This window comes from Monodelphis domestica, chromosome 3, assembly GCF_027887165.1.
Source record: "Monodelphis domestica isolate mMonDom1 chromosome 3, mMonDom1.pri, whole genome shotgun sequence".
Taxonomy (NCBI): domain Eukaryota; kingdom Metazoa; phylum Chordata; class Mammalia; order Didelphimorphia; family Didelphidae; genus Monodelphis; species Monodelphis domestica.
The window spans coordinates 48,046,687-48,059,982 of NC_077229.1; the positions used below are offsets into that span (position 1 = coordinate 48,046,687).

Sequence of the window (13,296 nt, forward strand, 5' to 3'; positions counted from 1 at the left end):
TGTTACATTATGGGGGGAGGGGAAATAAAAATATTACCACAAAAATTTTTTCACCAAAAAAATGCTTTTAGGTTGAGTTAATTGCCCTCTCCTGCCTAAGAAGTTAATATTTCCATTGGCTTTCCTCTTAACAGATGTGGAAATGACACTCGGGTTAATTGGCTTGCATAATAAGGTCATGAAGTTGGTCACTTAAGAGGAAGGGGGCAGGTGCTGTGAATGTTGTTGCCCCATTTTGTAGATGAGGAAAATGGGGCACAGAAAAGTTCAGGGGCTTGCCCGGGGTGATGGATTTAGAAATACCGCTGGACCTTCCAGACCCAAAGTCCAGGCTCATCTCCTTACGCTTCTTCAGGGCTGGAGCCAGGTAGGGCGGGCCCCAAGGTCCCGACATGTGGAGGCGGAGCTTCGGGCCCGGTTCAATGAGGCGCCGCTACCCGGCGCATGCGCGCTCTTAGAACCACACACGGGGTTCCACGAAGCCAGACGAACGCATTTTGTCCCTAGGGCGCCGCCGTCTGCCACACGAGAGGGCGGGCCCGGCTGACCCTCGGCGGCCGTTACGTGGCAGTTGCGCTGGACAGCCAATCGGCGCCTCCCGCATCAGTGCCCCCACCCGCCCGGGGAGGCAGTAACCGGAAGAGGCGGAGGCTGAGGAGGAGGCGGCGGCGACGGCGGCTGAGGAGGCCGCAGTCCCGGCCCTAGTCCCCGTCCCCCGCCAGGCCCCGTGCCCGCTCGCACGCCATGGTGACGCTCCCGGAGGTGCTTACGCTGCTGGCCGCGCTGCTAGCCACAGCCTCGGGCTACTTCGTGAGCATCGACGCGCACGCGGAGGAGTGCTTCTTCGAGCGGGTCACCTCGGGCACCAAGATGGGCCTCATCTTCGAGGTGGCGGAGGGCGGCTTCCTGGACATCGACGTGGAGGTGCGCGCGCGCGCGGAGGGGGTGGGGAGGGGGCTGGGGGCGCGCCGTGAGGGGGCTGGCTCACCACCAACCCCCTGGACGTCACCTCAGTTTCTCCACCTGTCAGATAGGGGTAACAGGCCTACCCTCGTCGGAGCTGCCTAAGTATAGCCTCCTGTTTTGGGCCCTTTCTCGTCACTTTCCGTCTTCTCTGTCCAGCCTCCTGTATTCCCCGCCTTCCCTCCTTTCCTCCATGCTGTTCCTCTGGCTCACATCTTCCTTTCTTCTCCTTTGCTTCCGCTCCCTTTCTCTTTTCTCCTCTTCTTTTTCTCCTTTCTCTTCTCTCTTTTCTGTCGTCCCCGTCTCTCTTCCCCTCCTTTATACTCCCCTCAGACTGATCCCTTTCAGGCTCACCTCTCTTGGTGCAGTTTAAAGCTTGTTTGTTTGCTTTGGGGGGGGGGGGGATCAAGACTTTTCCCCAACTTCCAATCCCCGGGTCCAGATCTTTCCAGACCACGGTGGAGATTCTAGTAAGGTTGAACATAGACCTTCGCTTTTCTTGTGACCTGTGGAAGTCAACTTCTCTCAATCTTAGTTTTCTTCTTTATGCAATAAAGGGGTTGGACGAGATTCCCAGGGCCCCACCAGCAGGGATTCTGCGAGGGATCCTGGAAACTGTAACCTGATGCTGAGCTTTATGGAAAAGCCTTGTGCAAAGTTTGTGCCAGTAATCATGCTGGCCGAGCTGGGCAATAGCCTGGTGGTGGACAGCTGCTCTTTGAGCCATCTCCAACCTGTATGAGAAGTTTAGAGGGACTGAGCCTGCTGGGCTCCATCACCTCTTAGCTAGGGACCCACTCCTGTTGGCTGGTTGTTTTGTGGTGGAGCTGGAGGAGGTGCCCAAGGCCATGGGGGTTTGATGGCTCTAACAGCTCTCTAACAGCTCTCCGCCCACATTTTGTTCTGATATGCTACAATTGCCCAAAGAATGTTGTAGCAAATCAGCTGAAGTAATAAAGAACATATGCTTTTTAAAATAAAAGGGAGACCATCCCTCCTTAAACATGGCCTTTGGATCTCCAGTTGAACACTGAAGGGCCATAGGTGAGCACAGCTGATCAAAATGTGAGATTGTCCCTTTTGTGGTCACCAGAACAGGAACATCAAACCGTTAAAGTGACTAAATCTATAAAGGAGAAATTGCTTCTGCTTGAAGCTGTTTTGTCAACTTAAAAACTCTTTAAATTTAGGTACCTTAAAGCAGTTGAAAAAAAATTTACTCTTTGGCATTAATGATTATGGTGACTACTGGTTATAATCTTCCTTTACCTCTCTCTCTATATATATACCTCTAAGTATAGCCTCCTGTTTTGGGCCCTTTCTCGTCACTTTCCGTGTTTCCTTGGGTTTCATTATTGCTATTAGCAATATACATTAAGGGCCTTTTATGTTTAGAATTCTGTATTAGGCATCTTGCATCTGTTGTCTTCTCTCCACTCCCACTACTGCTTTCCTTATTCAAGACCTGGTCACTTCTTACCTTGCTTCCTATCTCCCTTCTCCAATCCATTTGAATAATAGTGGCTAGCCTTTATCTAGAACCTGCTATGCTTCTGTCTGTGTTAAGAGTTTTACAAATATATCTCCTTTGATCCTTACAACCAATCCAGAGGTAGGTGCTGTTGTCATCCCCATTTTAAAAATGAGGAAACTGAAGCAGACAGGTGAAGTGATTAACCCAGGGTCCCACAGCTTGGAATTGTTTAAGGCTGGATTTGAAATTGGGTCTCCCGGCTTGCTGGCCTGGTGCCCTGTGCACTATGTCACTAGCTGCCTTTACTATTCCACATAGCTACTGAAACTATCCTATTGGCTCCACCCTGCTGGTTCTGACTTAATTTGCATTGCTCCCCTTTTATGTTCCTGTTCCAGACAAACTGGCCTTCCCTAGTTGGTTTCATCTCCCACCTCAGTACTTCTGCACAGGCTTATTGCCCATACCAGTTATAAACTTTTTCCTCATTTCTGACACTTAGGATCCCTAGGTTCAAACTCCGTTTGAATTGTTATATCCTATGGAAATATTTTCTTGACTTTCCTGGTTGTTGGTGTTCTCTGCCTCCTCAAATTATCTTCTGTTCCCTTGTTTGCTCTTTATTTTATCTCCCTAGTAGCTCCCTGAGGGACTTGAATTTTTCTTGTTTTTGTTTTTTGATCCAGTGCCCCTTACAGCCTTAATAAATGCATGTTGAGGGGGAAGCTGGGTAGCTCAGTGGATTGAGAGCCAGGCCTACAGATGGGAGGTCCTAGGTTCAAATCTGGACTCAGATACTTCCCAGCTGTGTGACCATGGGCAAATCACTTAACCCCCATTGCCTAGCCCTTACTATACAGTATTGATTCCAAGCTAGAAGGTAAGGGCTCTTAAAAACAAATAAACAAACAAACTAACTAATTAATTAATTAATTAATTAAGTGTGGGTTAAGGTGAATTGGTAATGAGAGATGTCTTGAGATCTGAGGCAGAGTTGGGCAGAAGATCCAGTTAGGCTAACAGTTTTGAAATCCTAGATTTAGAGGTGACCAGGACCTTTGAATTCATTTGTTTGTTTGCTTGCTCAGGTAATAAATCTGCATCTTAGAATGAGAATCATTTGGCTCCTGGGTGTGATCTTGATAGCTTAGAGTGCTTCTTTAGAGTGTAGTAGAAGGCAAAGGATATTGGATTTTGGAGTCAGGAAACCTTAAATGGTTCACTTTGTCTCTGGGCTTCAGTTTGCTTATCTGTAAAATTGGGGGTTTGGATTAGATTTTTTCCAAGATCTCTTCTAAAACTTAGGGATTCTATGATTTACTTTGGGAGATGATAGCAAAGCAAACACCTTGAGTACTATTTTCTTAGTAGATTTCCCACCAGTCAGACAATTATTACTTTGATGATTTATGGATTTGAAACTTGTTTCAGGGCATATTGCTTTGTTTCTTTCCCATTCCAGATTACAGGACCTGATAATAAAGGAATTTATAAAGGAGACAGAGAGTCCAGCGGGAAATATACTTTTGCAGCGCACATGGATGGAACTTACAAGTTTTGTTTTAGCAACAGAATGTCCACCATGACCCCCAAGATAGTGATGTTCACTATTGATATTGGAGAAGCTCCAAAGGGCCAAGACATGGAAACAGAAGGTGCGGAGAACCCTTGAAAGGAGAATGTTTATGTGATGTTCCTTTGTATGGGGTAGAGTCTGACTTGAAGCTCAAACCTTTCTGCCCATCTAAATAGAATTCTTGTTTTAAAGTCCTCTTTTATGTGCTTTTCAACATCCTTAATTTGAAGGGGATATTTTGTGAAGAGCAGAAATTATATTACTCTCTTAGTTATTAAATCTTATGACCTCCCCCCAAGCAGAGAATTTGTTTTCTGAAAGCCAGTATTTTCTGGTCAGTTCCACTTAATCATTTTGTTGTTGTTGTTGTTATTACTATGTAGGATACTTCTTGGATTATATGTTCTTCCACTGTGCTAATACCAGTCTGAACTTTTTGTTTGCCATTTTATAAATGCCTAGTTTATCTGCAGCTCTTTGTTGGGTGCCTGTGTTTATCTCTTCCGCTTTTCTTTAGGTGGAGGAGATACCTGGGATGGTATGTGGATTGCTTTTTGACAGCTCATTAGCCTCCTGTCTTTTGCATACATTCATTGACTAATGTCTAATTTATGCTTCTCTTTTTTTTCTAACCTCAGTTTGTTGGCATGAGAATGTTTTTCCCTCTCTTTTTTCTTCATATAAAAAGAAAACCCAATACATGATTAGATCTAAGTATGTTTTGTAGGGAGATTTATTTATTTTTTGGCTAATAGATATGGTCATGCAGCTTTGAGTTTATTTTAAATTATTATTTGGAACATAAGTCATTCATCATTCATTAGAATTTTATTTGTTTCTTTAAGATTATTGGAGGGACAAGTAAATATAAACCAGCTAGTTTACAGCCTGACTGAAGTTGACTTGCTGTTTTAATGAAGATAAGACTTATGCTTGTGAGGTTTTTTGGGCTTGCTCTAACATGATTAAACCTTTTTTTTCTGCTTAACTTTGAGGCCTGAGTAAATAAGAAATATAAGCCCAGGTGTTTGAAATGTTTTTTATACATTATATAGAGTCCTTTCTGGGGCTATGTTTAAGGTGCAGTAGGAAAAATCTATTCTAATCATTATCAGTTATTACTGGTGAGCTGTCCAGCAGCAAGACTGAAAGTGGTCCTGATGCTTTTAGATGGGAGGTAGAAACCAATCTGCTGGCAACTAAGACTCTCAGCAACCATTCTGATAAAAAAAGTACTTTTGGATTATGTTTTGCCATTATGCATGTGTACATAACCTTAGACTTATGCTGGTGTTTTTTCAGCATGTCTCAAAAGATTAGCATGGTAACCTTTGCTCCTATTATGGAGCAATCAGTAGAAGTAGTATGAGATCATGACAAGGGTGAAATGTCTCATTTGGATCTCTTGAAGGCCAGTCTTAGTTGAGTTGATTTGTCAGACAGTAGCAAATTGTCTACAACTTGTGTCTTCCCTCTTCAGAACCATATTTTTAATGGTGCAGGACTTTCTAATCTCCATTGAGATGTATGGGTTTGAAAGGCTTTGTTTTTCCTCTCCATCTTATTGGAAGATGGCCCTGTATGAGTAGTTTGGATATGTTGGCTGATGAATGTGAACAGTGAATTGTTCTCAAATAATCCTTTAACATAATAGCTAAAACTCTTGCTTTTGCTTGTTGATGGCAATGAATGGTAGCTGCCAAATCAAGCCTTCCCCTTAAAGGTTCCATGTAGTGCACTGCACTCTTTGAGTAAAGCCTTCAAAAAGGGTCTGATGATATATTCCAGTTCCATTATTATGTGGCTGGTATCTGCCCCTCTAATAGCACATTTATTATCTATTGTCTTTCCCTATCCTGTGAGGGTGATTGGGCATTCAAGCTCTGTCCTGTTGGATTTTATATCTGTGTGCAGAGACTCCCCCAAAATATTATTTTTTAATGCAGTGTTTATTTTTTACTTCATTGGTTATTGTCATATACTTGCACTACCTGGAAGCATGTAGTTTTTTTTTTTCCCTTCAGAACTGATGTTGATATATATGCTCCATGTTCATTCTTGATCAAAGGTGTACCTGGCTGAAAATCTTTATGCCCCTGAGAAACTGTCTCCTTATTTAATATTGGTTATTACCACTGTATTAAAATGGCTATTTTGAATATTTTAGAGGACTGTGAGAGGTATCTTAAGTCTTCCTCAAATAGTCCATAGGCAGTTTTTTGCTCTGGTTAGACAAATAGAGATATCTTTTAACTTTAAATGTTGTTTCTGTAGCTTCAGAATTAAAATTGAAACTAAGATGTGAAAGTATTTATTTAGTGTCAGTATTTTCTGGGATCTTAAATATTTTTTGCTTTTCTCTTAAAAGCACTTGCTAAAAAAATTAAGATTTATTTGGATTCTATAATATTATGATTGTTAACCTTCCCATTGAGTCCTTTTCTTTTTCTCTGCCTTCTGTTAATCCTCTAATATCCACTTTAAAATAAATCCAGAAAAATCAAAGGAATAAATCAATTATGAAAAAATCTTTCATTGGTAATATGGCTCCCTCCCTTCCTGGTCCAAAGAGCTTTCTTTTGTCTGAATGTCTCAGCTTTAGAATGATATATTGTGAAGATTAAGTCATCTTCAAGAAAGTATAGCTCTTTTTCAAAATGAGATATAGAGTGGTTCAAAGTGTTCCTTGAGTTTGGTGGCTCTCCTGGCCTTTCCAGAAGAAGTCATTTCTAACTTTGTAATCCCCAGTTCTTTCAAGCTGTCAGAAAAAAAGTCTTTTCTTACTGTTCTTTTCACCCTTCCTAAATAGCTCATCAGAACAAACTGGAAGAGATGATTAATGAGCTTGCCATGGCTATGACAGCAGTAAAGCATGAACAGGAATACATGGAAGTCCGGGAGAGAATACACAGAGCAAGTAAGTTGGGGGCAGGAAATCTGGCAAGCCTCTTCTAAGTTGGGGAGGTGGGGTGGCAGATATTCAGTAGTTCCTTAAATTTTAGCAGCCTGAAATCTTTTCCAATGAATTATCTTCTTGGCTCCACCCCCACCCCAGTGAAAAATTAGGGTCATGTGGATCATACTATTTTGTGTCTGTGGCTAGAAAGCACTGGACTAAGTAAGCCACTTGGTTATTAGTTTTGCTCACCCAAGAATGCCATAAATTCAGGTAAGTCCCTCAGTTGGAATAGTCTGAAGATCCTCCTAGTCAGCATATTTTGCATGTTGTTTTTTTTTGACTCTTACTTTCTGTCTTAGTAATATACCATGTTTAAAAAGGAAATGACAAGACAAATAAAATATAGGTGCTCCTCCACTTAAAAATATGGGATCTTTGTTGTGGTCTTTTTGTCTCGACCAGAGAGGTTACTCAGGAAGAAAACTCTCCTAGTGCAGGTTGGCACCTTCTCTCCAACTTAACAGTCTTAGAAAGGGAAGAAAGGGACCGGGTGTATTGATAGGTAAGGCCATTTCTTTGGGGTCACACAGCTAGGCCAAGACTGGTCCTTGGTCCTCTTGCCTCGATGAATTTCAAAGCAGTTGGGATCCAAAAAATTCCTCTATAAGTTGATTGCTTCATTCTGAATTTTCCCGTAGAAAAGATTTTGTTGGCCCAGGTACTCTTCTCCTGAGCATAGACTGAGAAGAGGTACCTCTTGCTCCATCCTGCTTCCTGGGGTAACAATCCTCTGAAAAATGAGATCAACTTGAGGAAAGAAACATGTTCTACTTGCCTCTAAGGGTTGTGGAGAGGGTCAGATGCAGTGGTTTCTGTTAACTGCTTGGTTATTCATTGGAGAATACTCTCCAAGGATATAGAAACTAATGTAGCAAACGTGGGCACATCTGTCTGTCTGCCTCTAGCATCTCTTTTGCTCTCAAGGTCCTTGAGTTTCGAGTTTGACTATTTCCTGCCTCATCATTTCTGTCTGGGGTAAAATGAAGATGATCCTCTTTAGAAGTTGAAGGATCTGTCAAATCAAGCTTATTGAAGTGGCTAGAAGAAAAACACCAAACCCTGTATTTTTCGTGATCTTTTTCTAGTATATTAATTAATGGCTGTTAGAAATCAGGACCATTGATGATGCTTCTTTTAAAAAATTCAGTGTTGTTCTCTTTTGCTCCCAAACAGTTAATGACAACACAAACAGCAGAGTGGTCCTCTGGTCCTTCTTTGAAGCTCTCGTATTAGTTGCCATGACATTGGGACAGATCTACTACCTGAAGAGATTTTTTGAAGTCCGGAGGGTTGTCTGAGAAGGCTTTTCCTGATGGTCCCAAATTCCCAGTTCACTGTTTACCAAACACCTCGGTCACAACGATGTCACATAGTTTCTAAACTTTTGTTTTCTGAACTATACACTCATTGCTTCTTTTTCTTCCTCAAAAAACACACCTTCTTAGCAAGGCTGTCCTGACAACTTTGACACTTAATTGGCATAACTTCTCATTTGAAATCTGCCTCCAGCACACAGGGCATTCCAGAGCTCCAACACCATAAATGAAGTGTGATCCAGTCACATTTGTTTGTTCTATTTTACTTTGGTTTGCACAATGAAATATGGTTTGTTCATGACACATCACTAAGGCAAATACAGTCCTTTATTAAAAATGATTGTACATGTCTTTGGATCTCTAAACCTGCAGCAAAAAAAGAAATCAGTTCTGTAAAGTTCTAAGGAACAACGGATTAAGTCCTTTAAAACTGTCCGGCTAGTAATGGACAGAATCATTTGATCTTGTGGCACATGCTATCGTAACTGGGTTCTTGTATTTCATTTAGGGTAGTTTTTAATTCGACAAGTCCACAAACTATATTCTCCCCTAAAGAAAATGGGATCATTCTTTAGGTTAGACCCTAGCACTCCACCATCTGTATTAAAATATAGAGTAATGGCTCACCAAGAAGCTTTGGTTTCTACCAGACCTTTATAATGGTGGCATACCATGCCAAGGCTGAATGCTACTTCAACTGCTGGTGGTTTATCAGTTTTTTTAAGCTGACATATCTAGCTCTCCCTCACCCCTGGGTTGGCACTTTAAAAAGTGTATGGTGACCTAAGTTAGGAAAATCTGGATTCCTGATGCCAAAGGTTAAAGTTTACTCTTGGATGTTATTGTATGTTACAGCCACCATTATTTGATTAGAAACTGGCATTTGGGGCCATTGTCTAGCTAAAGAGGACTGAGCCTAATTCTTAGTACTAGGGTTCCTTTTTTTCCCCTCTCCTTGTCTTTCATTTTAGGCACATGTAAATTTTATTTTGTATGAAAAATAACTTTCTTGGTCTCTTATAATGGGTTGAAAATTGAAACATCTGTTTATGGTGCGGGGCTGTTCAAGGATTATGTTGTGACTGATGTATATTAGTTACTTGTACTTTTTTTGATCTTTGCAAGGGGGAAAACTACAAGTAACGAGTTTTGTACTATTAATTTAAAATTTGTTACAGGTTTTCATGTTCAGAGTAAAAAGTTTTTTGACTTTGGGCAAAATACATGCAGCAGTTTAATAATAAGGTGAGAGTTTCACCTTGCTATAACTGTTGAATGCCAATTTGATTGCGTGTAAAAACACTTCAAAGTGAAATTCAACAATGTAAATTTAAAAATTGGATGTGTATCGAATATGACCCAGGTCCAGTAAATAAACAGTTCTTTAAAAAAAAAAAAGAATCTTTAGTATCTGGGGCTCAGTTATTTATTAATGCTATTAATCCTCACTGTCAGTGTCTCCTTGGGGCTAGTGGGTATGGCCCTGGGTTTTGAAGACTATTCCAATGGAGTTTAAGTTCTGGCAGGTCCAGCTGATCTAGAAAAACTTCTGTGTTGGACCTAGTGATGGGAGCTTTGTCTTCCAAGGACCAGCCTTATACTTCGGAAGAATGCCTCAGTTGTTGCAAGATGACCACTTGCCACTCTTGACAGCTTTATGTGTGGTGTAGCAGGTTTGGGAACTTTAGCAGCTCAGTGAGTTCCCCAACTGATGAAATTGGATTTTTAAAGAACTGAAGTAAGTATTTATAAATGGCTTACTTGACAAATGCTTAATTTGACCTTTACTGAACTTCAAATTTTTATGGGTCTTTGAATAGTGGTAGCTGCTATAAAAGTTAAAATTTCCAAAATGCCTATAAATTAATGGCTTGAGAGTACTGCATTGTAACCATTTCAGCTCAAAGGGCTAAGAAATGTGGTATATAAGCCTACCTTTTTGTTTGTTCATTCTTGTATACAGCCATCTGCTTTCACTTTTGAAGCTTGCCTTTGGAATTCTTATTGTGTAAAAATTGGCTTAGGGAGCTATTTTATGAAATAGACTTACTTGGGATATCATGATCGATAATGTAAAGAGGGAGGGATTAAGCATTTATTAAGCACCCACTGTATCAGAGCACTTTACAAATATCTCACTTACTCTTACAACAATTCAGGGACATATATGCTATTATTATCTCCGTTTTACAGTTTAGGAGATTGTAGCACAGGAGAAGTAAATTGACTTGCCCAGGGTCACACAGCTAGTTAATATTTGAGGCCACATTTGAATTGAGTTCTTCCTTAATAGGTGTAGTGCTCTAGCCACTGTGTCATCTAGATAGTAGTAATTACACCAGCATCAATATTATCTGTACAGGAAAGCTCAAAAATTGATTGTCCTGGGTGGCAGGCAAAGAATAAGCTCAGGACTGGAATAGACCTTAAGAGTTCAAGTCCAATATCTCATTTTGTAGATGAAGACAGACATTGAGACCCGGCATGAATGATTTGCTTACAGTCACATTAGTAATAGGTATTCCAGCCAAGATTCAAACCCAGGCCATCCTGGAAGTCCAGAATTTTTACTAATTATGTATAGTACTCTGTTTTCTACATTATTAATTACTTTTTGGATCAAAGAATCACCAAAGGAGATTTTTAGCTGGAAGGTTCCTCAGAAGTTGTCAACTCCAATTCCATGTGACAAATGAGAAAACAGACCCAGAGAGTTTAAATACACCCAAGGAACAGTAAAAGATCATTTTGTTTTTCCTTTGTTTTCTGATTTTTTCTTTATATAGCTGCTCTTTTGTGTTATACTTTTACTATTTCAATTGAGTATTCCTGGGTATGGTATAGCTCACTGGACAGATCTGGAATACAGGAAAGTGGAAGTCCTTGGCCAGACAGCCATGATCTATGACCAATGGCCTTTTCACTGTACTTTGATCATTGGGCTTGATCTTACCTGTTCTCACATGCTCTTGATGATGGAAGGGGTACTATGATGGAAGATTTTGTCACCTGTCTAAATGTGCCAAGTGAGACATCAGTGTAAGTGGTGGGGAAATGGATTGTGGGATTGTGGAATAGGGCTAAAGTAAATACTCCTATTTGTATAGCCTTTTACAGTTTACAAAGTACCAGTTAGTACTTCCATTTCATAGAGGAAGAAACAGCTTTGACAGGTTGTAACTTGCTCGTGATCACCCACATCTATTGTCAGCAGCACGCAAGATCCTGTAGTCTACATGCTTTACAGAGGAGGAGGAACACAGTCCCACAGCTAGAAAGGGAAGTTTATTTGAAAAAGATTCAGTGGACTGCCAGCCTGGACTGAAACAAGTGAGAGAGTAAAAGATGATGAAAGTGTAGGCTAGAGGCACTAGGAAGCCACTGGAGTCAGAGTGGGATAGGAGGAGGGGATGGTTTGATTGAGCCTCTACTTTAGGGGAAATCACTAGCAACTGAGGAGGATGAATTGGAATGGGGAGAGAAGGGAGACAGGCTGAGCCACCAGCAGGCTATTGCAGTAGTACTTGCATGAAGTGAAAACACATGAGTGGGGTGGAAGGGGTGTCTGACAGATGCTACAAGGGAAAAATTGATAGGCCTTAATAACAGATGGATATGGGTGTGAGGAAGAGGAGGCAAGGATTAACACCAGGTTTCAATCCTGGGAGACTGGGAGGGTGGTGGTGGTGCCTTTGACAGTTATAGGGGAGTTTTGAGGAAAGATAACTTCTGGGTTTTTTTTTTAAGAAATTAAAGATACAGGCAATTGGAAAAAGGAGAAGTAACAGCTGGATAAGCAAATTTGAGAATCATCAGCATAGGATCATTGAATCACAGAACTGAGATCAAGTGAAAGCACAGAACAAGGGCCCAGGATAGAGCCCTGTAGGACACTGATGGTCAGTGGGATAACCTGGATGAGGATCCTTAAAGGAGAGTGGGGGTGTTAAGAATCAGGAGAGAATAGTGTCACAATGAACTCAGAAAAGAACATGAGAGAGAGAGGAGGCTTATTGACAATGTCAGGGTACCAAGAGGTCAAAATAAGGGTTGAGAAATCGTCATTGGATTTGGACACTAACAGTAACTGGAGAGAGCAGTTTCAGAGGAATGATGAGGTTGGAAACCGTATTGTAAATGGTTAAGAAAAGTGAGGAGAGAAAGTCGAGGGGCAGGCTGTAGATGTTCTCTGGAAGTTTAGCTACAAGGGACAGAAGAGGGAGAAAAGAGTGGGGTGAGGGGAGATGGATCCAGTGAGGGGTTTTCGAAGCTAGGGACACAGGCACATTTGTTGGCAACAGGGAAGCAGCTAGTCAGCCAAGAGATTGAAGGTAATTGAGAGTGGGGATAATTGAGGGATTGGGGCCCAAGGAATGGTTTTGGGTAATGTAAGGCACCAGAGGATGAATGGAGGAGACGGATAGGCTGAGGCTGGACTTGAATGAACCCTGGGCCGATATTCCATTGGAATGGACCCCAAAGGGTCCCGGCTAACCCACCCTCAACCTAGCACAATTCCGACTTCTAAGAGATCACCGAAAATTTTGGGACCAGAGGACTGCCTGCTTTGGGAAGCAGAAGGATTTCTCTCCCACAGGCGGCCTTCCGGCCAAATCAGGAACTGGCTGGACTGGCTGAACCCGGATTCCTAGCCGCGCCAAGAATCCGCCTAGAGCTCTGTAGCCGAAGTTCGTCTGTCTCACGGGTTCGCTCAGACCCAAGTGCTCCGTCCCCACCCGGCTCTCTCTCCTCTTCCCTACTCCCCTTTCCCGGAGTGTTTCCTTTTTGGTTCTCTTAATAAATGCTGGTGGGGGTAGATTTTAGTTTCCACATGGGGTTGTAAGCAGACAAAACGCTCTTCCATTGATGGGTCGCTCAGGTTTACCCCTTAAGTGGAGCACGGAGAGGATAAAGATAATGCTAAGCTTTCCTACAGCACTTTAAGGGTGGCCGAATGCTTTCCGCCCAGACTCTGGAGAAGTAAAGGCTGGGGGCGGGGCGCTGGGGG

At 42.0% G+C, this 13,296-nt stretch overlaps 1 protein-coding gene across 2 annotated transcripts; it reads left to right on the top strand.

Moving 5' to 3' along the window:
- Positions 1 to 451: 451 nt before the first annotated feature.
- On the top strand, positions 452 to 9,686 carry TMED2 (transmembrane p24 trafficking protein 2). Of its 2 annotated transcripts, XM_007489927.3 has the most exons (5): positions 616 to 924; positions 3,900 to 4,092; positions 4,531 to 4,551; positions 6,823 to 6,930; positions 8,146 to 9,686. In XM_007489927.3, exons 1-5 carry the CDS (start codon positions 745 to 747, stop codon positions 8,268 to 8,270), a joined length of 627 nt encoding a protein of 208 aa, XP_007489989.1. In that variant the 5' UTR covers positions 616 to 744; the 3' UTR covers positions 8,271 to 9,686. The 2 variants fall into 2 exon arrangements, with proteins under 2 accessions (XP_001364919.1, XP_007489989.1); XM_001364882.4 differs by lacking the exon at positions 4,531 to 4,551 and having other exon boundaries at positions 452 to 924.
- Positions 9,687 to 13,296: the final 3,610 nt, after the last annotated feature.

What these genes read in the sequence shown, in the direction of transcription:
- TMED2 (XM_007489927.3), top strand. Translation starts at nt 745, where the DNA reads ATGGTGACGCTCCCGGAGGTGCTTACGCTGCTGGCCGCGCTGCTAGCC. An exon ending in CCAAGACATGGAAACAGAAG is followed by an intron (nt 4,093 to 4,530) that starts GTGCGGAGAACC and finishes GCTTTTCTTTAG; the next exon opens with GTGGAGGAGATACCTGGGAT. An exon ending in GGAGAGAATACACAGAGCAA is followed by an intron (nt 6,931 to 8,145) that starts GTAAGTTGGGGG and finishes GCTCCCAAACAG; the next exon opens with TTAATGACAACACAAACAGC.